At 39.7% G+C, this 27,849-nt stretch overlaps 1 protein-coding gene and 1 pseudogene across 5 annotated transcripts in view; one reads left to right on the plus strand and one right to left on the minus strand.

Annotated features, from left to right (window-relative positions):
• Positions 1–27,849, plus strand: part of LOC128932085 (POTE ankyrin domain family member A-like) — a 112,235-nt gene that overhangs the window by 24,287 nt on the left and 60,099 nt on the right. For all 5 annotated transcript variants that reach the window (XM_078375503.1, XM_078375501.1, XM_078375504.1 and 2 more), the window contains exons 7-11: positions 9,040–9,113; positions 11,640–11,776; positions 14,421–14,510; positions 20,344–20,377; positions 20,666–20,804. In XM_078375503.1, coding sequence (XP_078231629.1) covers positions 9,040–9,113; positions 11,640–11,776; positions 14,421–14,510; positions 20,344–20,377; positions 20,666–20,804 — 474 coding nt within the window. The remainder of the gene's footprint in view (positions 1–9,039; positions 9,114–11,639; positions 11,777–14,420; positions 14,511–20,343; positions 20,378–20,665; positions 20,805–27,849) is intronic.
• On the minus strand, positions 9,418–10,895 carry LOC100403848 (tubulin beta-3 chain pseudogene; annotated as a pseudogene).

Here is a 27,849-nt window from a genome sequence, read left to right on the forward strand (position 1 = left end):
CATGATAGTATACCTAGAAGACCCCATTGCCTCAGCCCAAAAACTCCTGAAACTGATAAACAACTTCAGCAAAGTCTCAGGATATAAAATCAATGTGCAAAAATCACAAGCATTCGTCTACACCAATAACAGACTTAAAGAAAGCCAAATCAAGAACGAACTGCCATTCGCAATTGCTACAAAAAGAATAAAATACCTTGGAATACAACTCACAAGGAACGTAAGGGACCTCTTCAAGGAGAACTACAAACCACTGCTCAACGAAATCAGAGAGGACACAAACAGATGGAGAAACATTCCATGTTTATGGTTAGGAAGAATTAATATCGTGAAAATGGCTATACTGCCCAACGTAATTTACAGAATCAACGCCATCCCCATCAAGCCACCATTGACTTTCTTCACAGAACTGGAAAAAACCACCACGAACTTCATATGGAACCAAAAGAGAGCCCGCATAGCCAAGTCAATTCTAAGCAAAAAGAACACAGCGGGGGGCATCACACTACCGGATTTCAAACTATACTACAAGGCTACAGTAATCAAAACAGCATGGTACTGGTACCAAAACAGAGATATAGACCAATGGAACAAAACAGAGGCACCAGAGGCAACACAACATACATACAACTATACAATCTTTGATAAACCTGACAAAAACAAGCAATGGGGAAAGGATTCCATGTTTAACAAATGGTGTTGGGAAAACTGGCTAGCCATGTGCAGAAAGCAGAAACTGGACCCCTTCCTGACAGCTTACACTAAAATTAACTCCAGATGGATTAAAGACTTAAACATAAGACCTGGCACCATAAAAACCCTAGAAGGAAATCTAGGCAAAACTATCCAGAACATAGGAGTAGGCAAGGACTTCATGAACAAAACACCAAAAGCATTGGCAACAAAAGCCAAAATAGACAAATGGGACCTAATGAAACTCCACAGCTTCTGCACGGCAAAAGAAACAGTCACTAGAGTGGATCGGCAACCAACAGAATGGGAAAAAATATTTGCAGTCTACCCATCTGACAAAGGGCTGATATCCAGAATTTACAAAGAACTCAAACAGATTTACAGGAAAAAAACAAGCCCATTCAAAAGTGGGCAAAGGATATGAACAGATACTTTACGAAAGAAGACATATATGAGGCCAACAATCATATGAAAAAATGCTCATCGTCACTGGTCATCAGAGAGATGCAAATCAAAACCACATTGAGATACCATCTCACGCCAGTTAGAGACAACAGATGCTGGAGAGGATGTGGAGAAAAAGGAACACTTCTACACTTTTGGTGGGAGTGTAAATTAGTTCAACCATTGTGGAAGACAGTGTGGCGATTCCTCAAGGCCTTAGAAATAGAAATTCCATTTGACCCAGCAATCCCATTACTGGGTATATATCCAAAAAGACTATAAATCGTTCTACTATAAGGACAAAATGTGGCACATATACACCATGGAATATTATGCAGCAATCAGAAATGATGAGTTCGTGTCGTTTGTAGGGACATGGATGAATCTGGAGAACATCATCCTCAGCAAACTGACACAAGAACATGAAAAATGAGAACACATGGACACAGAAAGGGGAGTACTAAACACTGGGGTCTATTGGGGGGAAAAGGGGAGGGCCAGTGGGAGGGGGAGGTGTGGAGGGATAGCCTGGGGAGAAATGCCAAATGTGGGTGAAGGGGAGAAGAAAAGCAAAGCACACTGCCATGTGTGTACCTACTCAACTGTCTTGCATGCTCTGCTCATGTACCCCGAAACCTACAATCCAATAAAAAAATTAAAAAAAAATAAAAATAAAAATAAAGTGCCATGGTAATTTCATTCTGTCATTTTAGATGTTCTTTGTCCTTGCCTTTGTTTTCCTCATGTCTTGTTCATCAGCATAGGATCTGATGACATATGACTTGACGTGCTGAGAAAGTGTGATTTCTATAGACATTTGCCATGTAATGGGGAGAGGGGGAAAATGGCATCATGCAGTACTCCACAGCAGGAGATGGGTCCAGAGAGACTTTAGCAATGGGGCAGGATAATCTCAAGAGCTGGACTTTATAAACCTGGAATCACAAAGTCTTTCATACTTACCTGGCATTTAAAAAGATCGGGCAGTGAATATGACAGGTGAAACTAAATATGTTCCCCACCGATTCTCTTCCTTTTAGAGATGAGTTTGGAAACTCATTTCTATATTATTATAACATGGCTCATCTACAGTTAGATTCCCTGTCATAGGAAATGCCAGTGTTTTGCTTTACAAGAACTGAAAAATAATTTTGTTTTCACCAGCGAGAGCAACAACTGTTGGCCCATTCTGGTAGTGTGAGTGAGTTGATAGTTGTGTTCGTATGTATTTTTCATATCAGATCGCACTCCCTGGCAACCTGCCACCATTGTGGTATTTCTTCTTAAGCTTCTCTCTGAATGAGTGGTATGGCTCAGAGTGAATAAGCTCTTTAAGGGAGTGATCTTTCCAGTGGTTCTTTCCATGGGAGGTAAAATGGGAGTGAATTTGAGCCTTGTTTGTGCTAGAGAAAATAGCCAGAAGTAAGTGAACATAACCAGCATCTGCCCCACAAGAGGATTATTGAGAGTGAATACATTGATGTCCCTTGAGCTCTTCTCCACTGGCAGTGAAAGTCTGTGCAAAGATCCTTGTCCCTGGTCTGTTTCCTATGTTTTGCCATATGACATAGCACAGTACCCATAGACCTAGCTTCCTTGTGCTAGGATGTTTTTTTCCTAAACGGAACAGTTTTAACTGAAGATCTGGAGAAGTTAGGTTGTGACACAACAAAATGTACAGTTTCCCCACTTATCCACGGGGGATATGTTCCAAGACCCCTGGCGAATGCCTGCAACTGTGGATACTATTGAACCCTAGATATGCAATGTCAGATTAGAAGGAAGAGGTTAAGAGTAAAAGGGGGAATAAAGAACGAGGAAGGCAGAGAGTGTAGGGAGCAAATGAAGGGAAAAGAAGCAGGTGCATATGATGGAGGGTGGTAAAATGAAATAACACCTCCGAAGAAGGAAGAGTGGGTATTAGGAAGGTGGAAAGAATGTAAGGTCAACATGTAGCACCAAAACTTATCAGATAAGACAAACTTTACCTGCCAACATGTGAGCTGTGCTTTAAGTTTAATTATTTCTTCATACTGTGGCTATACTGATGATTTTAAGCCAGTCAGATATTCTAGTTAGCAGACCGTGTGTGTGAGTGTGTGTGTGTGTGTGTGTGTGTGTGTGTGTGTATTGGGGGGAGGGTATCTTTGATTATCAAGAATGAGGAAAGTAATTAATCACTCTTTACTGAGTATGTGCTGGACATAGTCTTTTAAAACACTGGTTCCAAAACTTTCTGGCCTGAAGTTTCTTTTATATGATTAAATATTATTGCCTAGAGGTAACTGATACCCCAAATTATTATTTCCATTTATCATTTTCATTCTCTTTTAAAACATTTTATTACATTTTATTACATATGTGTATGGTCATAAATAATATGTAGAATTTGTTTTTATGTCCTAAAAGTGCATATATATGGTTGTACACTCTAAATATTTTGCAACTTTCTTTTGTCTGGTCACATTACATTATTGAAGTCAGTCCTTATTGACACAGGAAGCTCTGGTTTTCTATCAAATTACTGAATCTCAGTTAAACCATCTTCATAATGATAAATGAAATGATTGCATTTTAAAAATGATTGATTTTAAAAATGATTGCAGATTCCAAAGAGCTTTTAAGTTGGTTATATCTATTGATATTTACTATTTTAGAAATAAAAACTAAAATATTTAAAAAACAAGCATGCACAACGATACATCCCAATAGATATTAGGACTATGACCCATTCACCATTAGAGCTATGCCGTTATGACACATCATGTCTATGAAAAGCTCCACTGTCCACTTAAAAGAGAATGAGAGGCCGGGTGCGGTGGCTCAAGCCTGTAATCCAGCACTTTGCGAGGCCGAGGCGGGTGGATCATGAGGACAAGAGATCGAGACCATCCTGGTCAACATGGTGAAACCCCGTCTCTACTAAAAAATACAAAAAATTAGCTGGGCATGGTGGTGCGTGCCTGTAATCCCAGATACTCAAGAGGCTGAGGCAGGAGAATTGCCTGAACCCAGGAGGCAGAGGTTGCTGTGAGCCGAGATTGCGCCATTGCACTCCAGCCTGGGTAATGAGAGAAACTCCGTCTCAAAAAAAAAAGAGAGAATGAGAGTGAAAATGGCAAATAACATTTTGTATTATTTGACCTTTTAGACCTCCTGCCTGGATCTTGAACTCCAGGGATTCTCAGATCACAATTTAGAGTCAACATTTTATTTTTTATTTTTTTTATTATTTTATTTTTTTTTTTTTAATTTTTATTGGATTTTAGGTTTTGGGGTACATGAGCAGAGCATGCAAGACAGTTGCATAGGTACACACATGGCAGTGTGCTTTGCTTTTCTTCTCCCCTTCACCCACATTTGGCATTTCTCCCCAGGCTATCCCTTCCCACCTCCCCCTCCCACTGGCCCTCCCCTTTTCCCCCCAATAGACCCCAGTGTTTAGTATTCCCCTTTCTGTGTCCATGTGTTCTCATTTTTCATCACCCACCTATGAGTGAGAATATGCGGTGTTTCATTTTCTGTTCTTGTGTCAGTTTGCTGAGGATGATGTTCTCCAGATTCATCCATGTCCCTACAAATGACACAAACTCATCATTTCTGATTGCTGCATAATATTCTATGGTGTATATGTGCCACATTTTTCCAATCCAGTCTATTATCAATGGGCATTTGGGTTGATTCCAGGTCTTTGCTATTGTAAACAGTGCTGCAATGAACATTCGTGTGCATGTGTCCTTATAGTAGAACGATTTACAGACTTTTGGATATATACCCTGTAATGGGATTGCTGGGTCAAATGGAATTTCTATTTCTAAGGCCTTGAGGAATCGCCACACTGTCTTCCACAATGGTTGAACTAATTTACACTCCCACCAACAGTGTAGAAGTGTTCCCTTTTCTCCACATCCTCTCCAGCATCTGTTGTCTCCAGATTTTTTAATGATCGCCATTCTAACTGGCGTGAGATGGTATCTCAATGTGGTTTTGATTTGCATCTCTCTGATGACCAGTGATGATGAACATTTTTTCATATGATTGTTGGCCTCATATATGTCTTCTTTCATAAAGTATCTGTTCATATCCTTTGCCCACTTTTGAATGGGCTTGTTTGTTTTTTTCCTGTAAATCTGTTTGAGTTCTTTGTAAATTCTGGATATCAGCCCTTTGTCAGATAGTACTGGAAGTTCTAGCCAGAGCAATCAGGCAAGAAAAAGAAATAAAGGGTATTCAAATAGGAAATATGGAAGCCAAATTGTCTCTATTTCCAGACGACATGATAGTATACCTAGAAGACCCCATCGTCTCAGCCCAAAAACTCCTGAAACTGATAAGCAACTTCAGCAAAGTCTCAGGATATAAAATCAATGTGCAAAAATCACAAGCATTCGTCTACACCAATAACAGACTTAAAGAAAGCCAAATCAAGAACGAACTGCCATTCACAATTGCTACAAAAAGAATAAAATACCTTGGAATACAACTCACAAGGAGCGTAAGGGACCTCTTCAAGGAGAACTACAAACCACTGCTCAACAAAATCAGAGAGGACATAAACAGATGGAGAAACATTCCATGTTCATGGTTAGGAAGAATTAATATCGTGAAAATGGCTATACTACCCAAAGTAATTTACAGAATCAACGCTATCCCCATCAAGCTACCATTGACTTTCTTCACAGAACTGGAAAAAACCACCATGAACTTCATATAGAACCAAAAGAGAGCCCGCATAGCCAAATCTAAGCAAAAAGAACACAGCGGGGGGCATCACACTACCAGATTTCAAAGTATACTATAGAGTCAACATTTTAAACCACATACATATGTGGTTTAAATATGGATAAACGGGCTCTTGATGATGAAATGGCTTTTAAAGTTTCACCTCTGTGTTTTTTTGCTTTTTTTTCTTTCACCTGTCTTAAAAAATTTAAAACACAACAATTCTATTTAGATAGAAAAACATATGGAAAAAAAGCTCTTCATCACTGGTCATTAGAGAAATGCAAATTAAAACCACATTAAGATACCATCTCACACCAGTTAGAATGGCAATCATTAAGAAATCAGGAGATGTTGGAGAGGATGTGGAGAAATAAGAACACTTTTTCACTGTTGGTGGGAATGTAAATTCGTTCAACCATTGCGGAAGACAGTGTAGTGATTCTTCAAGGATCTAGACCTAGGAATACCATTTGACCCAGCAATCCCATAACTGTGTATATACCCAAAGGATTATAAAACATTCAATTATAAAGACATGTACACGTATGTTTATTGCAGCACAGTTCACAATAGCAAAGACTTGGAACCAACCCAAATGCTCATTAATGATAAACTGGATAAAGAAAATGTGGCACATATATGCCATGGAATATTATACATCCATAAAAAAGGATGAGTACATGTCGTTTGCAGGGACATGGATGAAGCTGGAAACCGTCATCCTGAACAAACTGACACAAGAACAGAAAACCAAACACCTCATGTTCTCACTCAAAAGTGGGTGTTGAACAGTGAGAGTGCATGGACACAGAGAGGGGAACATCACACACACCAGGGCCTGTTGGGAGGTGGGGGGGTGGGGAAGGATAGCAGGGGATGGGAGGATAGGGGAGGAATAACATTAGGAGAAATATCTAATGTAGATGACGGGAGGATGGACACTGCAAACCATCATGGCACGTGTATACCTGTGTAGCAGTAACAAAGCTGCACGATCTGCACATGTAATCCCAGAACTTAAAGTATAATAATTTTTTTAAAAAAGTTGTTTCCATACAAAAAAGAAAAAAGGAAAATGTTTTTTTATATATTCCTTTCTCATCTCATGGTACTGCGTGCTCTTTGGATCTAATGTGGTCCTAGACTAATCCTGTTTTTATATGGGAACAATTAGGTCCCTTAAGGCTCTCATTTTGCATATAAATATATGAAGTTTATCCAAGTATTTGAAAGTGAATTCTGAAGACAGTGGTACATTCAGGAAAGACTATCTCATTATAATTAAAATAGTTTCTAAAATATATTATGACTTTTTGTGAATCCTGTAAGTCTGTTTTTTATTAATAAACAAGAAAAGATGAGCATTGGAGTTACGGTTCTCTCAGGGAATACTACTCTCCATGACGTGTTACAATCACAGCTGTCAGAAAGCGAAGAGAGCGAAGAAGGTAACAAAGAAGCAGGGAGAATTCAGTCCTAGAGTGCCCCTGTTTGGCCGCATAGTGCTATGGTTCTAACTTTAAAAACTTATTTCCTGGTAACATGTGCGTTGTGTTTACTCTCCTTTTGCACTGAACAGAATACCTTTTGGCAGGACATTTGTATTCTTCCTTTAACTAAAGCGACAACTAAATAACAGAGAATTAGGGGAAAGCACGATTTTCTTTAGAAAGTAGGATTAAAGTTAGAATGTAGAGACTAAATATTTTAGGGACTAACATTGGTTTATATTTAGGATAACTCAGTAGAGACCTAAAGATTGCTGGCTCCAACACAGTCTGGTTTCTTTGCTTTATTTTTACAGCTCTGAATTCACAGCTGTTAGTGATAACTATATGCACTACAAACTTAAAAGGCACCTTCCAAAAGCAAATATTCAGTGACTTCCTATCCTGTCTATGACTTTATGTATTATAGAATTGATTTTCCAAGTAAGTGATTAATGAGAATCATAGAAAATTAGCTGCATAGTATCTCCTCGGCTGTGTCCCCGTGAGCTACCACCTGTGTTAATAAATGTGTTCACTAGGAATGTTGGTTTTGGCATTGAGAGTGTTCTCTGGTCAATGCAAATAGGACTCTTGAGAACATTAATGTCCAAGTGTTTTTAAATTACACATAAGGCTTTCATAACGTGAGTTCTGCTCAGCTCTCCATCTTTAGCCCCTTCCCCTGTGTGCCTTACTGAACTGCTGGTCCTGTCCTCTTCACCCATCCCTCGATTGTGGGCAAATACATATACCCTTTCAGGCCTCTCTCTGCCTTTCGTTGCTGCCTGGCATGCTCTCACCCTTTCCTGCCCCCTACCCCTTCTAATTTGGCTCTCATTCTTTAAGTGTCAGCTTGGGCAGGATCTCTAGAAAAGTCATCTCTGACATGCTGTCTTTTCCCTCTTTAAATCCTTGTGCTTAGCACATAGCAAGACTCAGTAAAAAAATTGCTGAGGGAAATAGATAATGACTCTTTGTACAAAGATGATTTTCCAGATTGTTCCTATAGCGTAGGAGCAAAGGGAATAGATGTGTAAAGCAGTTATAGACAGTTCAGATGGTAGAGATGCAGTAGAAAGATCAGTAAAGTCCTAGGGGAGCCCCAAGGAAGGAGATACCGAGATACCTGTTTACCTGGGGAAAGACAGCCAGGAGGAGGGTTAATTTCATCTAGCACTCTGTTTTTATTTATTTTTAGCAGTCCATTTTAAAAGATGAACAGATCAATACGTTTGTCAGAATAATACAGGAAAACATTTCAGATGTTAGGAAGAGGGTGTACACCGATAAAGGTGTCCACAGACATTCTGGAAATCATTAGTAGGGTACTCCTATGAAGTAGAGAACAGTATACAGCACTGCCTAATAATATTGCTCCTGCATTCCAAAATGCCTTGTTTGTGATGGCTTTGTTCATTGACGTTCGGTGGATGAACCTGTTAGTGAATCTTCGACATGATTGTATTTCTTTAACCTGGTGGCATCTAGTGTCTCCCACAAAAAGGTTTGTTGAAGTGTTGGAGAATTGGAAATATTTCTTAAAGAAGGAAGTATTCCACTAAAGATCAAGCTTCATTTAAACTCTCAATTTATGAAATAAAATGAAATGTAATTTAAAATCCATTTTTGTAAAGACTCTCTTTTATCTAACTTCTAAGTAGTTTAACTAAACATTTGGATTTCGTAGAAGAACAAGACTTGGAGCTGCCATCAGAGGAAGAGGAAGAAAGACTTAACGGATGTGAAAATAAGCAGACGCAGGTGTGTAAACATTTAAATTAAATCTAAATTTCTGGTTTAATACTGTTTTCTTTGCTTTAATAATTTAAGATAGCCCAAATCTTTTTTGGCTTTGTTCCAGTTATCAATAGATAGTGGGCTAAAGTAGATTCTTTTTTTTTTTTTGTATCTGACAGCAATAGATTTATTAAGTATCCCCAAAAATATAAACACAAACCAGTAATAAACAAAACCGTAAAACATCAGGCCAGGAGCTGCAATAAAACAGACAGGAGCAGCACACAGGTGGCCTGGGTGGGGAGGAGGAGGCTGTAAATACTGCAGAAGGCGGCACGGGAGCCTGAGGGTGGGGGGATAGCAGGGGTGGCAGCAAGATGGCTCTGGGGGTCAGGTACTGCTGGCATTGGCCCTGGCCGCCACCTGCCCCTCATGCCAGCTGCAAGCACCTTCACTTCGGGCCCTGGGCCTCTGACTCCTCGTCCTAGTCTTCATACCTCTCGCCCTCCTCCTCGGCCGTGGAGTCCTAGTACTGCTGGTACTCGGACACCAGGTCGTTCATGTTGCTCTCGGCCTCAGTGAACTCCATCTCGTCCATGCCCCCGCCCGTGTACCAGTGCAGGAAGGCCTTGCGCTGGAACATGGCTGTGAACTGCTCAAAGATGAGCTTGAACAGCTCCTGGATGGCAGTGCTGTTGCCAATGAAGGTGGAGGACATCTTGAGGCCGTGGGGTGGGATGTCGCACACATTGTTGGGGATCCACTCCACGAAGTAGCTGCTGTTCTTGCTCTGGATGGCCAGCATCTGCTCGTCCACCTCCTTCATGGACATGCGGCCCCGGAACACAGTGGCCACGGTCAGGTAGCGGCCATGGCGTGGGTAGCAGGCGGCTATCATGTTCTTGGCGTCAAATATCTGCTGGGTGAGCTCGGACACGGTCAGGGCCTGGTACTACTGGCTGCCCTGGGCCGTAGGGGCGCAAAGTTGGGCATGAAGAAGTGCAGGCGGGGGAAGGGCACCATGTTCACCGCCAGCTTGCACAGATCGGCGTTGAGCTGCCCTGGGAAGCGCAGCGAGGTGGTCACCCAGCTCATGGTGGCCGACACCAGGTGATTGAAGTCCCCGTAGGTGGGCGTGGCCAGCTTGAGGGTGCGGAAGCCGACGTCGTAGAGCGTCTTGTTGTCGATGCAGTAGGTCTCATCCGTGTTCTCCACCAGCTGGTGGATGGGCAGCGTGGCGTTGTAAGGCTCCACCACTGTGTCGGACACTTTGGACTAGGGCACCACGCTGAAGGTGTTCATGATGCGGTCGGGGTACTCCTGGTGTACCTTGCTGATGAGCAGCGTGCCCATGCCAGAGCCTATGCCCCCGCCAAGCGAGTTGGTCAGCTGGAAGCCCTGCAGGCAGTCGCAGTTTTCACACTCCTTCCGCACGACGTCTAGGGCCGAATCCACCAGCTCCGCACCCTCCGTGTAGTGGCCCTTGGCCCAGTTGTTGCCGGCCCCACTCTGACCGAAGATGAAGTTGTCAGGCCTGAAAAGATGTCCGAAGGCTCCAGGGCAGGCGCTGTCCATGGTTCCAGGCTCCAGGTCCACCAGGATGGCCCGAGGCACATATTTGTGAGAAGATGCCTCATTGTAGTAGACGCTGATCCACTCCAGCTGCAAGTCAGAGTCGCCCACATAGTTGCCACTGGGGTCTATGCCATGCTCATCACTGATGACTTCCCAGAACTTGGCCCCGATCTGGTTGCCGCACTGGCGGGTCTGGATGTGCGCAATCTCACTCATGCTGGGCGCCTCTGGCGGGTTGCTGAGGACTGATGCGGGCAGCCGGGCTGGCTGCTCAAGTAGAGTCTTATCCTGTATATCCTCCAGCTACAAACTTTTATGGCTATTGAATGTGAAATTTGGGAAGCATCTCATTTCCATAATTCCACACTGGCAGCTTAGCAGTTTCACTCTGCTTTTTGTATTGAGGCAGACTTGTATTTCAGTGAGCTTTGGCATCCCAGGATTCAAATGAAAAAAAAAATGACAAAAGTTAATGGCGGAAAAGAATAGCTTAGTGCAGAAAAGAGAAAGCTTCCTTTCTGTTCCTGAAGCCCCACAGTGTCACATCCTCTCAGTCTGGCTGTTAATGTTGAAGCCAGGTGGTGAAGACAGAAGAAAAGACATGCTTTGTGTCTTTGTCTTCTTATTTATGTCTTTGTGCCAGTCAAATGAGGTAAAAATTCATAATACATAGTGAAGTGTGGTTGGGAATAAAAGCACAAAATTAAGAAGGGCACTTGTTGAAATTTTGGAAAATTCTGTCTCATTGATAGAAACAGAAATAAAGCTGACTTTACAAAACGGTTAATGATACAATTATAATAATTATAATTCTATTATAGTTTTAGATATGATAAAGTAAGCACAAAGTATTTTAATGACTAAAATTGTGATAAGTAAACTGAGTCAAGTGATGAAATCAATGAAAACAGAACAAAATTCTTTGTATTGAATAAAGTAATAGCAATCATCCTTAACATCAAACTTTCACTCAAGGTCGAAGAAGAAATGAAGCAGCACACAAGTGATGACACGGAGTTATCCGGAAGCCTACCTGACGGTGCCGCTGCTGGCAGTGATGATAATGGACTTAATCAGCAGTTTCCTAGGAAGGAGAATGAAGTGCATGACAGGTAAGCCTATAGCAACACTTAACAGGAGACAATTGGGTGGGAATGGTGGCTCAGGCCTGGAATCCCAGCATTTTGGGAGGCTGAGGCGGGCAAATCACCTGAGGTTGGGAGTTCGAGACCAGCCTGACCAACACAGAGAAACCCCATCTCAAATAAAAATACAAAATTAGCTGAGTGTGGTGGTATATACCTGCAATCCCAGCTATTCGGGAGGCTGAGGCAGGAGAATCACTTGAACCCAGAAGGTGGAGGTTGCAGTGAGCCAAGATTGCGCCATTGCACTCCAGCCTGGGCAACAAAAGCAAAACTCCATTAAAAAGACAATTATGTGCTAGGACATGAATTCTAATTTTGGCTAATATTCATGCTGAACAAATTTTATACTTTTACTAGGATATTAGCCTTTTTCAGTTATCAGAAAAATGAAAATTAACAATGAGATGCCATGTTTTCCAATCATATTTTTATTTATAAAAATAGGAAGCATTGGCAAATATGAGGAAAAAGGCATTTTCATACACAGTTGTTAAATGAAATTGGCAAATCCTTTTTGCAGGGTAGTTTAGTAGCATGCATCAAAATTTCAAACATGTCACTCGTTTAACGGCTTCACCTTTGGGATGAGAGCCCAGAGGAAAATATTACTTGTGTAAACACATACACATATGCATTAAGGACATTTATTACATGTAGTATATAATATACGACAGGCTAATGGGTAAATATGTCGTAAGTATGACATATGTACGTTAAGGTTACTTATATGTGTTCCATATGTACTTATGTATAAAGATATTTATTATAGCATTTTAATATCAAAAAGTTGGAGATAGGCTAAATCCTTAGCAATAAGGAAATAGTACAATTGTCATAGCTGGAAAATCATGTAGTATGCAGTCATTTTAATAAATGAAGTTCTTAGATCTAGAGTGTCCTGATTATTTCACAAAGTGTATTTAAAGCATTTAGTTTGGTGACACATCTTAAGCCAGTTTTGTTGAAATTCTCGTAATACCTGCTCAGTTACAACAGGAAGCTAGCTACATGCTACACTGACACCGTACCTTGTTAGCAACAGAACTGCTAGTTATTAAATTTTTGTTTTTTTTTCTCAGTGTGTGGGTGCTGAAATACCAGACCCTCAAATTAATCTGTATATTGCTAAGGGATTGCACAAGGGGATTCATATTCCACATAAGTGTTTCAGTATATCGGGTAAAACTTGCTAAAATACATCAGAGGATCTTAGATGTACTGAACCAAGAGTTAGACAGCCCTTTTTGTAAAGAGCCAGTTAGTAAATATTGCAGGCTTTGTGGATTATAAAGTGAGTGTGTTTCAAGGAAATTTCCTCGTGAAACGGGCAGCGGTCTGGATTTGGCCCACAAGCGCCAATTTGCTGACCCTTGTGCTAAAACCAAGGTGCTCTTATGCAGTGAATCCTCTTTTTAAAGGTGCCCTACATGCATGCCATTATCCTTGCTTTTAAAAGATAATATATTTCAGTAGGTAGCACACCATATTTTTCAACAGTGGCTTCATATAATTTCAACAAATTTGGTTTACAAAATAAGACTATTTTCTGCATTTGTCCCCTTTTATTCCTGTTAATAGAATTCTGTATTTTGACTATTGTTTTTGTATATTTGATGAGTATAACATATTCTAGAGTTGGATTTTTATCAAGCAAGAAATGCTTCTTCTGAAACTTTTAGTCTTCCTGGATCTTTATGTATAAGCATGAGCACAATGATCATCAGCTTATGTAATCTAGAAAAGTTCAATCTTTTGGTTCTACAACTTCATGAATTTTTTATTCAATACCTTGATCTGGCATTGCAAAAATACCATATAGACATAATTTTAAAAACTTTTAAAGGGTAAAAATATACTATATAGTAATATAAGAATTGAAAAATACAGCTAAACAAAAAGAAAATAAGGTCATCTACATCATGTCCCTAGGTATGTTGGTCTTAAAGGAATGGTTTATACTCATGGATTTAGATTTCCTGTCCATTCACTCTTGAGCTGACACCAGTAATTTTCACTCCCACCGCTCTTCCAGGATTGTTGTTCTCAGTTTACCACTGATTTGCACTTCAGCAAATCTAGACATTGTTTCTTAGACCTCATTTTATTTAACCTGTCAGCGATATTGGACCTGGTGGAAACCTCTCTCTCCTCCATAGCAGTGTCTTCACTTGGCTTTCAGGATCTTCCTTACTCACCTGGCGTTTCTTCCTGCCTTTCTAGTCCATCTGTCATAATCTGTTTTGGTTTCTTCTCATATCCCACATTTTACACATTGATGTGTCCCGGGGCTCAGTCCTCAATCTTCTTTCTCGTGGCTTACCACCTTGAGTGTGCTAATGATTTCCAAATGCGTGTCTCCTGCCTCGATCTCTCTCCTTAATTCCAGACTTCTGTACTAACCTGGCATCTCTGTTTGGTTGATCACAAACTGTTGGGTATCACAATCTTACCAGGTCCAATATTGGGGTACCAGTGTTCTTTCTCATACCTGCCCCTCACATAGTCTTTCCTACTTGCATTCATGGCACTCTTGCAGTTGCTCTGCTAGAAACTAAAGCGTCATCCTTGACTCACCTCTCTCTCTGACACCTCATGTCTAATCTGTCAGCAGATCTTGTCAGGAGTACCTGAAGAATATATCCAGGAGCCAGTTGTATCTTCCATGTCCAAGTCACCACCATCTGCTGTGTAGATGCAAGTAATAGACTGTTAATTGGTCTTTCTGTTTTCTTAAAAGAATCTTCTTTTCATCAATCGTTAACTCAGTGGCTGTCTTTAAAACATAAGTCAGATGATGTCATTCCGCTCCTCAGACCCATCTGATTGCTCCCCTTTCACTCTGAGTATGTGTCAGGGTTCCTCCTAATGCCCCTCTCTCAACTTAAATTTCTGTTTCTTACTCCCTTTGCTCTGCTTCAGCCATGCTGAACGTCTTGCTCTTTCTTATATATCACTCTTGCTTAAACACTCCAGGCATACCTCTGTACCAGGCAGTTCCCTGTGTCTGGGATGCCTTTTCCTCAGATAGCCTCCTGGCTTTCTCTTTCCACTCCTTCAGTTCTCTACTTAAAAGCCCCTTTCCCAGTCAGGACTTTTCTGGCCATCCTAAAATTCCCACCACTCCTCCTCTCAAACCTGTAAACATTTCATTTTCCTGCTTCAGTTTTTCCCTCTAACATTATATATTTGCCGAATCTATCTACTGTCATTGTGTGTTTATTTCACTCATGAGTAGGATTTTTGTTGTTCTCTACCATATCCTGTGTGCCTAGAAAAGGGCCTAGCATGCAGTAAGTAGCTACTCAACAAATACTTACTAAATGAGCAAGTGAAGTTTACCCTTTGGTGTATTTTAAAAACATTAGACTGATTCTCATGTAAAAAAAAAAAAAAAAGAAAAAAGAAAAGAAAAGAAAGAAAGACCGAGCACAGTGGCTCATGCTTGTAATCCCAGAACTTTGGGAGGCTGAGGCAGGTGGATCACGAGGTCAAGAGATCGAGACCATCCTGGTCAACATGGTGAAACCCCGTCTTCTACTAAAAATACAAAAAAAATTAGCTGGGCGTGGTAGCACGTGCCTGTAGTCCCGGCTACTAGGGAGGCTGGGGCAGGAGAATTGCTTGAACCCAGGAGGCGGAGATTGCAGTGAGCTGAGGTCGTGCCACTGCACTCCAGCCTGGCGCCTGGTGACAGAGTGAGAGTCTGTCTCAAAAAAAAAAGAAATGAAGAAAGGTTTGACATGGGTTCATTCTAACACTTTTGCTTGGCAATTATATTCCTTTTTGGATTTTTTTTTAGCTCTTTGTAATAGGCTGCATTCTTTATATTAATAGTTTTCCATTTAGAGACTAAAGCTTAATATTATGTTTACTCAGTATTTACTGTTTTAGTCATAATCATGATAGTTTTACTTATGATAAAATGAATCAAAGGAATTACAAACTTCACTGGTAATTTATAAAGAAAAAAATATAAGGGTGGTAAATTTAATGGACTTAAAAATTGTTTCCAAGCAATTAGGAACCTTCAGTATTTGAAGTTAAAAGACCAAGTCGGAATGTATTGCTTTGTACCAGAGAGCTGTGCTGATCAGGCACTCTGAGCAGCTGTGGCTCTTACATAGGGTATTGGGAGGAGTGGACTTGAAGGATTGGCAGACTCTCAGGGCATAAGAGAGTCTGGAGAAACATGGCTATGTGAGGGAGGCTGCTGTGGGTTGGTCAGCACTCCCAGGCTTGTGGATTGGAGTAAGTTTGTGTTTGATCGCCTGTCTTTCAGAAGCAAGTGGCCCACATTGATACTGGTTGATTGATTGACTGTATTTAGAACTGGCTGTGGGTGGTTGCTTGTTACTACCGTGCTTCGGGTCAGTTCTTTCCTAAGGCTGAGGCAACTTTAAACTGCAGTTTTCTGTTTAAAAGTTGCCTTCCATCAACTATGTCCAAAATGAAAGTGATTTCATATTCCAGAACTATGTAATTAATTTGGACTATGGGTCAAGAGGAATTGTTTAATAATTGGTCTCAGCAAGATTACTGTCTCTTTTTTTTTTTTGATTAGTTTTAACCAGAGTTCTCTACATAGTTAAAAACAAACAGCAATTATTAGTTTTGTTTCAGTTTTTGGTATTTTCAGAGGCTTCTGCTAAACTCCTAACATAATCTTCAGTGGTAAATGTTTGTCTCTTTGTTAATGTGTATAGCTATATGATAGTGATACTTTTTTTTATTCCTTAATCTATTTTGTTGTTGTTGTTCACTTTCTGTTCCATGCAATGGCAGTGATGCTATGTGTTTACTTCATTAAAAAAAAAAGGCATTATAATTTTCAGCTGGCAAATTCAGCTTTCTGTGTTAAGATTTAAAAACTAGGCTATGGGCCGGGCACGGTGGCTCACGCCTGTAATCCCAGCACTTTGGGAGGCCGAGGCAGGTGGAGGCCGAGGTGGGTGGATCACGAGGTCAAGAGATCGAGACCATCCTGGTGAAACCCCATCTCTACTATAAATACAAAAATTAGCTGGGCATGGTGGCGTGTGCCTGTGGTCCCAGCTACTCGGCAGGCTGAGGCAAGAGAATTGCCTGAACCCAAGACGCAGAGGTTGCAGTGAGCCAAAATCATGCCATTGCACTCCAGCCTGGGTAACAAGAGCAAAACTCCGTCTCAAAAAAAAAAAAAAAAACTAGACTAAACATATAGAAAATTTACCAAATTATTTTCAAACAAACTTCTGTAACTAACAAAAATATTGCTATTTTTGAACTGTATACACTGACATTTAGGAATTTTAACAGTAAGATTTTTTTCTTCCCAAGACATTTTTCTGATTTCTTTAATGTAATTTGTGCCTGTTATTTTTAAAACCTTGTTTAAACTGTTTAAATATTATTCTATTTAAAAACAAAACCCAAAACATAGAACAGATCTAATTATGAGTTTCATGTCTAAGAGTCATTGTCTGTATGCTCCAGCTGTCTGATGTAGCATTCATTTTCCATTCTTAGTTTCCTTGTGTTTTACACTCTTCCTTTCAAGTTCCTAGGAATCACCTAGACTCCATGGGACTAATCTTCGTGCTCTCATTCTGTTCTCTGAGTGGAGTCGTTTTCTCTATTTTTCCCTGGTGAGCTCCTATTTTGCCTCTTCTGTAAAGCCTTTCTTGTGCTAAAATATAATTTTTTATATATCACCTCTTAAACAACACATTGTATCATAATTGTGTATTACTTGTTTTCTGAGGCAGGAAATATATATATTTTTATATGTTGGTAATTCATAACTGTTTTTTTAAATTAATGAATTGAGATAGGGAAGAGTTGGAATTTTATTGTTTTTTATTTGTTATCAAAATTATTATAAAACATTGGCTTTTTATAGATTTTTTTTTTTTTTTTTGAGACAGAGTCTTGCTCTTTTGCCAGGCTGGAGTGCAGTGGCCCAATCTCGGCTCACTGCAGCCTCCATCTCCTGGATTTGAGTGATTCCCCTGCCTCAGCCTCCTGAGTAGCTGGGACCAGAGGTGCATGCCACCATGCCTGGCTAATGATTTTGTATTTTAGTGGATACAGGGTTTCACCATGGCTAGGATGGTCTCGATCTCCTGACCTCATGATCTACTTGCCTCGACCTCCCAAAGTGCTGGGATTATAGGCATGAGCCACTGCACCTGGCCAGATTTTTTTAAAGTTGTGGTTCTGTATTACATATGAAGGAAGTAAAGAAAAATGAAAATAAAAAATGGACCTCACAATAATGTGATTACACCAATGTTTGAGAAGGCTAATTTAGTAACTCATGGTCTGCTGCAAGTAGATGATGACAGTGGTTTAAGTGAAGTAGATGAGGATGAAAGGAGGTGAAATTTAAATGTTCTTTATTTCTCTGAGAAGGAACATTTGCAGTGGTTACTTTTTCTGGAAATGGAATAGTGTAGACTGCCAAAGCTAGAGGATACTCAACTATCAACGCTGAAAGACCGATTATTCTGAGGGTTGGTGACTTTGACAAGGAGCAGTTTCAATAAATAATTGCTGTGGAACCCTGACTATCATGGATAAGCATAGACACCCCTTGGGGAAATGTTTACTGGGAAAGAGAGTAGAGAAACGGGTGATAACTGAAGAAGAATATGGAATTCAGGGACTTTTCTTTCTTTTTTATTTTAAAATAGAAGCTTTTAGAGTGTGTTTGTATGATGCTGGCAATGATCAGGAAAGAAGCACATGTTTATGAGATTTAGTTTTGTTTGCATGTCTCAGTGCTTGAAAGCTCGACTCATTATCTTTTATAGGCTTTTAGCAACTAATTGTCCTTAAAATGTTTATTCATGTAGAGTTTTATGGTAAGAGTTGTTCCTTCAGCATTGCTTCAGAAATGTAACATTAGTCTAACTGAGCATGTAAATGTGAACTAAAATTCAAACTGTTATGTACAGATTTTTTTTAATTGTGAAATAATAAACATGCGAACACTTGGGCCATACTAACAGAATTTAAACATCCCTTGATGAATAGGTATGATTTACTAAGGTACTCTAAAATGCCAGGCGTATCAACTTTAGAGTTGTTTAGATTCTGGGGAGAAGGGGAGGTTTTTGTTCAAGTACTTTAGAAAAACTAATTGTTGACAGTCTATCACAGATTATTACTTCTGAGTTTAAAAAAATTTTAATCAAGTTGACCCACAATGGATTCTAAAGTTCTAAAGTATCAAAACACCATGTTTCCCTGGACCAGCATTGCCATCAGGATGTATTGTGTGCTTAATTAGTATTTATTTGTTAAATGTGCAAATAAATGGGTGAATACATGAAGGAATGCCTGTTGATGAATTTCATTAAAAATGATTTTTAGTTTTTGAACGTAGGCTTCCAAACTTGCCTCTGTATAGTTTATCAGAAGAAATTGCAAAATTCTGAAATTATTATTTATAGTTAGAAATGGAATGACAGTGTGGATTAATTTGCTGTTATATCTCTTTAAAACACTTGAAAATGAAAATAAAGCTTACCTTCACAGCATCTCATGAAACACATGTTTTTGAGGTGGAATTCTTGGGTTTGAGTGCTGGGTCTGCTACTGGCCAACTGTATCGGCTGAGGAGAGTCATGGGGTCTTTCTGTGCCTATTTTCTTTCTTTATAAAATACCTAATACGTTACCAACCTCATAGTGTTACCAACCTCACACTGTTAAAAGGATTATATGAGTTTGATACATGGACAGTGCTTAGAATGATGCATGATGCATAGTACCTGCATAGTAAGTCCAGAAAAAGCTAACTAATATCATCATTAAAAAAGGGATTTCCCTTATATAAGAATGTGAGTAGGCTGGGCGCGGTGGCTCACACCTGTAATCCCAGCACTTTGGGAGGCCAAGGTGGGTGGATCACGAGGTCAAGAGATTGAGATCATCCTGGTCAACATGGTGAAACCCCATCTCTACTAAAAATACAAAAAATTAGCTGGGCACGGTGGCACATGCCTGTAATCCCAGCTACTCGGGAGGCTGGGGCAGGAGAATTGCCTGAACCTAGGAGGCGGAGGTTGCGGCGAGCCAAGATTGTGCCATTGCACTCCAGCCTGGGTAACAAGAGCAAAACTCCGTCTCAAAAAAAAAAAAAAAGAATGTGAGTAATATTTTCCAAATAGGTTTTAGGGCCTGTAAACACTGTTTTTATTGAAAAGGACAACAATGAGAAGAACTTGATGTATATCTTTTTATTACATAATGCAGGTAACATGTTTTTTTATTTTGGTTTTGATCTCAGAAAGCTGGACCTAAATTTAATTATTTGGGGTAGTAGTAGATTTCTTTATTCCTTAATGTCAATGTTTATGTTTATAATTTAATGTTCATTGTAGAAAATTACTGTATTTTGCATTACCTGTAAAAAAAATTGCCTGTGCACTTGATGAATAGCAGAAGTAATACAAATGCAGATATTTTATATGATAAAACAATAGTATTAGATATTCTTTATATTTTACGTCTTTGCTATTTTTCTAATAGGAATTGTTTCTTTTTCAGGGCTGAAAGTAAAACATCTACTGAAAAGAACCAGGTATTGTAAAAAAAGTAAATGATCTAAAATATTATTTTAAAAAAACATTCTAAAAGGTAAGGTGGAAAAAAAGAATGTTTTGTTATAAAGCTGTTTGCTTAGAAAAAGTGATGAAAAAAACAGCCATTGATTACTGTATCTTCTAAGAACAGTCTGTTTCTTTAAGAAGTACCTGTGTTTTTGCTCATACAAAAAAAAGAACACAATGGAGAAATACTACTTCTGTACATTTAGCATATGTGATAAATCTTTCTAGGACATTGTGAAACAGTATTATTTATCTTATAGGTCAAAAACCAAATACATTTTGAGGCTGACTTTGCTGACTCAATGCAACCATCTGAAACAGACTCACAATGCGAGTTGTCTGACTCTTCCTATAAGAATATTTTGTTGCAGATTGAACAACTTAGAATGAAGTGTAAAGGTAGGACCATTGCATAAATGCAAGGCCTTTTAATGTGTCCTGCAGTAATGTGTGTATACATTGCTGAGAACTGATGCATGATAGTGAAGCTCATCTCAGAAATATGCTCAGTGTTAAAATAAAAAGAGAACAAATGTATACTGTACACCAAAGAGCTATGATAACTCCACTGTACTTTTCTCGGTGTGAATGGCACTCCCAGTCTTTTTGTTGGCTCTGTTTCTCTCCTGTGCCTTCCCCCAATGTCAGGTTACCATTTTTGTCCACCTGGAATGCTACAGGAATCTTAGGAATCATAGAACTCTTTTCCCTAATACCCTATCTCCTAAAACCATGGTCTACTCTGCAATCATAACTATATGTTTTTAAATATTTGGATCTGATCATGTTATTCCTTTGCTTATAACTCAGCTTCTTCTACTCATTGCTATAAGGTTAGAGATCTGAATCGTCTAGCTTTATCCTGCATCGTTTTTACCCTTCTCTTTCTCTGTGTCCCACCCAGTGTCTTAGATGATTGTTCCAGCAGTCGATAGTTTCAGTGAGGTATAACTGACACACTATAGACTGCACATATATAAAATGTACAATTGTATAGATATGAGAAACCATCACCATAATCAAGAGAGTTAACATGTTGATAATCCATCAAAGTCTTTTCCTGTCCCTTTGTATTTCTTTATTAAGAAACTGCTGAATTGTTTCCCAAGGTATTTGAATTGATTTTCCATTCCAACCAGAGGTATATCACATTTCTTGTTCTGTAGCATCTCAAGATCTTATTATTGCTGTTTTTTTAATTTTTAAATTTCAGCCATTATAATGGATATGTATTCATATCATTATGGTTTTAATGTGCATTACTCTAAGGACTAATAATGTTGAACATCCTGTTTGGGCTTATTTGCTGCCTGTATATCTTCTTTGGTGAACTGTCTTTTCCAATTGGGGTAGCTTATGAACATTTAAAATTGAGATTTGAGTCAATCAGCTTTTATACATACACCAAAGGTTGTCAGACCTTTTCATTTTGAAACTAACTTGTGGCAAAATGGCCTCTGTCACAGCCAATCAACTCTGCCATTGTAGTATGAGACCAGCTGTAGACAATGCATATGTTAAAAAGCACAGCTGTGACTGTTCTTCAAGATGGCCAAATAGGAACAGCTCTGGAGTGCAGTTCTCAGTGAGAATGCAGAGGCCACCACAGGTGATCCTCAGGCAAACAGGGTCTGGAGTGGACTTCCAGCAGTCCTACAGCAGAGGGGCCTGTTAGAAGGAAAACTAAAAAACAGAAAGAAATAACTTCATCATCAACAAAAAGGATGTCCACTCAGAGACCCCCATCTAAAAGTCACCAACTACAAAGACCACAGGTAGATAAATCCACAAAGATGGGAAGAAACAAGCACAAAAAAAGATGAAAATATCCAAAATCAGAACCCCTCTCCTCCTCCAACGGATCACAACTGCTCACCAGCAAGGGAACAAAGCTGGATGGAGAATGAGTCTGATGAATTGACAGAAACAGGCTTCAGAAAGTAGGTAATAATAAACTTATTTGAGCTAAAAGAACATGTTTTAACCCAATGCAAAGAAACTAAGAATCTTGAAAAAATGTTAGACAAAACGCTAACGAGAATAAACAGCTTAGAGAACATAAATGACTTGATGGAGCTGAAAAACACCACACGAGAACTTCGTGAGGCATATACAAGTTTCAATAGCCCAATCGACCAAGCAGAAGAAAGGATAACAGAGATTGAAGATCAACTCAATGAAATAAAATGAGAAGGCAAGATTAGAGAAAAAAGAGTAAAAAGAAATGAACAAAGCCTCCAAGAAATATGGGATTATGTATAGCAGCCTAACAGCCCTAAATGAACAACAGAGTGCACAGCTCAGCAATTAAACTCCTATAAAGTACAAACTGTCTCCTCAAGCAGCTCCCTGACCCCTCTATATGCAAAAGACTGTCATTAGGCAGGCATCATCCTGGGACAAAGAGAGCAGAAAAAGAAACTGGTAGCATCCCTTGCTGTGCCACGGCTACTAGAGGTGCACCCCAGACAAGCAGGGTCTGGAGCGGACCTCAACAGTCATACAGCGAAGGGGCTAGACTGGTAGAAGGAAAACCAAGCAACAGAAATACTTCATCATCAACATTCTGGGTGTCCACTCAGAGACCCAAACGAAAAGTCAGCAACTACGCAGACGACCAGAGGACAAATCCACAAAGATGGGAAGAAACCAGCGCAAAAAGGAGGAAAACACCCGAAACCAGAACACATCGCCTCCTAGAAAGGACCAAAACTCCTCACCAGCAAGGGAACAAAGCTGGACGGAGAATGACTGTGACGAAATGACGGAATTAGACTTCAGAAGATGGATAATGAGAAACTTTTGTGAGCTAAAAGATCATGTATTAAATCAATGCAAAGAAACTAAGAACCTTGAAAAAAGATTTGAAAAAAGATTCGAGGAAATGATAACAAGAATGGATACCTTAGAGAGGAATATGAATGAATTAAAGGAGCTGAAAAACACAATACGAGAACTTCGCGAAGCAAACGCAAGTTTCAATAGCCGAATTGACCAAGCAGAAGAAAGAATATCAGAAGTCGAAGACCAACTCAATGAAATGAAACGAGAAACCAAGATCAGAGAAAAAAGCGCAAAAAGGAATGAACAAAGTCTCCAAGAAATGTGGGACTATGTGAAAAGACCTAACCTACGTTTGATAGGTGTACCAGAAGGGGACGAAGAGAATGAATCCCAGCTGGAAAATACTCTTCAGGGCATCATCCAGGAAAATTTCCCCCACCTAGCAAGACAAGCCAACACTCAATTGCAGGAAATACAGAGAACACCACAAAGATATTCCGCAAGAAGAGCAACCCCAAGGCACATAATCGTCAGATTCAACAGGGTTGAAATAAAGGAGAGAATACTAAGGGCAGCCAGAGAGAAAGGTCAGGTCACCCACAAAGGGAAGCCCATCAGACTCACAGCAGATCTCTCGGCAGAAACACTACAAGCCAGAAGAGAGTGGGGGCCAATATTCAATATTCTTAAAGAAAAGAACTTTCAACCCAGAATTTCATATCCAGCCAAACTGAGCTTCAGAAGTGAAGGAAAAATAAAATCCTTTGCGAACAAGCAAGTACTCAGAGATTTTGTCACCACCAGGCCTGCTTTACAAGAGCTCCTAAAAGAGGCACTACACATAGAAAGGATCAATCAGTACCAGCCATTCCAAAATCACACTGAATGCTAAAGAGCTTCAACATAATGAAGAATCTACAACAACTAACAGGCAAAACAGCCACTTAGAATCAAAATGGCAGTATCAAATTCACACATAACAATATTAACCCTAAATGTAAATGGACTAAATGCACCAATCAAAAGACACAGACTGGCAAATTGGATAAAAATCCAAAACCCATCAGTGTGCTGTATCCAGGAAACCCATCTCACATGCAAGGATACACAAAGGCTCAAAATAAAGGGATGGAGGAAGATTTACCAAGCAAATGGAGAGCAAAAAAAAGCAGGAGTTGCAATTCTCATCTCTGATAAAATAGACTTTAAAGCAACAAAGATCAAAAGAGACAAAGAAGGCCATTACATAATGGTAAAAGGATCAATACAACAAGAAGAGCTAACGATCCTAAACATATATGGACCCAACACAGGAGCACCCAGATACATAAGGCAAGTTCTTAATGACTTACAGAAGGACTTAGACTCCCACACAATAATAGTGGGAGACTTTAACACTCCACTGTCAATACTAGACAGATCAACCAGACAGAAAATCAACAAGGATACCCAGGGCTTGAACTCAGACCTGGAGCAAGCAAACCTGGTGGACATTTACAGAACTCTCCACCCCAAATCCACAGAATACACATTCTTCTCAGCACCACATCACACCTACTCTAAAATTGACCACATAATTGGAAGTAAAGCACTGCTCAACAAATGCAAAACAACTGAAATCATAACAAACAGCCTCTCAGACCATAGTGCAATCAAGTTAGAACTCAGAATTCAGAAACCGACCCAGAACCGCACAGCTTCATGGAAACTGAACAACTGGCTCTTGAATGTTGACTGGGTAAACAACGAAATGAAGGCAGAAATAAAGAAGTTCTTCAAAACCAATGAGAATGAAGACACAACGTGCCAGAACCTCTGGGACACATTTAAAGCAGTCTCTAGAGGAAAGTATATAGCAATAAGTGCCCATATGAGGAGAATGGAGAGATCCAAAATTGACACCCTATCGTCAAAATTGAAAGAGCTAGAGGAGCAAGATCAAAAAAACTCAAAACCCAGCAGAAGACAAGAAATTACTAAGATCAGAGCTGAGCTGAAGGAGATTGAGACACGAAAAACCCTTCAAAAAATCAATAAATCCAAGAACTGGTTTTTTGAAAAGATCAACAAAATAGACAGACCACTAGCCAGATTGATTAAAAATAAAAGAGAGAACAACCAAATAGATGCAATAAAAAATGATAAAGGGGAAATCACCACAGATTCCACAGAAATTCAAACCATCATCAGAGAATATTACAAACAACTCTATGCACATAAACTAGTAAACCTGGAAGAAATGGATAAATTCCTGGACTCCTGTGTCCTCCCAAGCCTAAACCAGGAGGAAGCTGAAACTATGAATAGACCAATAACAAGGGCAGAAGTCGAGGCAGCAATTAAGAGCGTACCTCACAAAAAAAGCCCAGGTCCAGATGGGTTCACAGCCGAATTCTACCAGACACACAAGGAGGAGCTGGTACCATTCCTTCTAAAACTATTTCAAACAATCCAAAAAGAGGGAATCCTTCCCAAATCATTTTATGAGACCAACATCATCCTGATACCAAAACCCGGCAGAGACCCAACGAGAAAAGAAAACTTCAGGCCAATATCCATGATGAACATAGATGCAAAAATCTTCAATAAAATATTGGCAAGCCGATTGCAACAGCAAATCAAAAAACTTATTCATCATGATCAAGTAGGATTCATCCCAGGGATGCAAGGCTGGTTCAACATACGCAAGTCTATCAACATAATTCACCACATAAACAGAACCAAAAACAAAAACCACATGATTATCTCAATTGACGCAGAGAAGGCATTTGACAAAATTCAACAGCCCTTTATGCTAAAAACCCTCAATAAACTCGGTATCGATGGAACGTATCTCAAAGTAATAAAAGCTATTTATGACAAACCAACAGCCAATATCATACTGAATGGGCAAAAACTGGAAGCATTCCCTTTGAAATCTGGTACTAGACAAGGATGCCCTCTCTCACCACTCCTATTCAATATAGTACTGGAAGTTCTAGCCAGAGCAATCAGGCAAGAAAAAGAAATAAAGGGTATTCAAATAGGAAAGGTGGAAGCCAAATTGTCTCTATTTGCAGACGACATGATAGTATACCTAGAAGACCCCATCGCCTCAGCCCAAAAACTCCTGAAACTGATAAACAACTTCAGCAAAGTCTCAGGATATAAAATCAATGTGCAAAAATCACAAGCATTTGTCTACACCAATAACAGACTTAAAGAAAGCCAAATCAAGAGCGAACTGCCATTCGCAATTGCTACAAAAAGAATAAAATACCTTGGAATACAACTCACAAGGAACGTAAGGGACCTCTTCAAGGAGAACTACAAACCACTGCTCAACGAAATCAGAGAGGACACAAACAGATGGAGAAACATTCCATGTTCATGGTTAGGAAGAATTAATATCGTGAAAATGGCTATACTGCCCAAAGTAATTTACAGAATCAACGCTATCCCCATCAAGCTACCATTGACTTTCTTCACAGAACTGGAAAAAACCACCATGAACTTCATATGGAACCAAAAGAGAGCCCGCATAGCCAAGTCAATTCTAAGCAAAAAGAACACAGCGGGGGGCATCACACTACCGGATTTCAAACTAGACTACAAGGCTACAGTAATCAAAACAGCATGGTACTGGTACCAAAACAGAGATATAGACCAATGGAACAAAACAGAGGCACCGGAGGCAACACAACATACATACAACTATACAATCTTTGATAAACCTGACAAAAACAAGCAATGGGGCAAGGATTCCATGTTTAACAAATGGTGTTGGGAAAACTGGCTAGCCATGTGCAGAAAGCAGAAACTGGACCCCTTCCTGACACCTTACACTAAAATTAACTCCAGATGGATTAAAGACTTAAACATAAGACCTGGCACCATAAAAACCCTAGAAGGAAATCTAGGCAAAACTATCCAGGACATAGGAGTAGGCAAGGACTTCATGAACAAAACACCAAGAGCATTGGCAACAAAAGCCAAAATAGACAAATGGGACCTAATGAAACTCCACAGCTTCTGCACAGCAAAAGAAACAGTCACTAGAGTTGATCGGCAACCAACAGAATGGGAAAAAATTTTCGCAGTCTACCCATCTGACAAAGGGCTGATATCCAGAATTTACAAACAACTCAAGCAGATTTACAGGAAAAAAACAAACAAGCCCATTCAAAAGTGGGCAAAGGATATGAACAGATACTTTACGAAAGAAGACATATATGAGGCCAACAATCATATGAAAAAATGCTCATCGTCACTGGTCATCAGAGAGATGCAAATCAAAACCACATTGAGATACCATCTCACGCCAGTTAGAATGGCGATCATTAAAAAATCTGGAGACAACAGATGCTGGAGAGGATGTGGAGAAAAAGGAACACTTTTACACTGTTGGTGGGAGTGTAAATTAGTTCAACCATTGTGGAAGACAGTGTGGCGATTCCTCAAGGCCTTAGAAATAGAAATTCCATTTGACCCAGCAATCCCATTACTGGGTATATATCCAAAAGACTATAAATCGTTCTACTATAAGGACACATGTACACGAATGTTCATTGCAGCACTGTTTACAATAGCAAAGACCTGGAATCAACCCAAATGCCCATTGATAATAGACTGGATTGGAAAAATGTGGCACATATACACCATGGAATATTATGCAGCAATC

The sequence above is a fragment of the Callithrix jacchus genome, chromosome 5 (assembly GCF_049354715.1).
Source record: "Callithrix jacchus isolate 240 chromosome 5, calJac240_pri, whole genome shotgun sequence".
In the NCBI taxonomy this organism is placed as follows: Eukaryota; Metazoa; Chordata; class Mammalia; order Primates; family Cebidae; genus Callithrix; species Callithrix jacchus.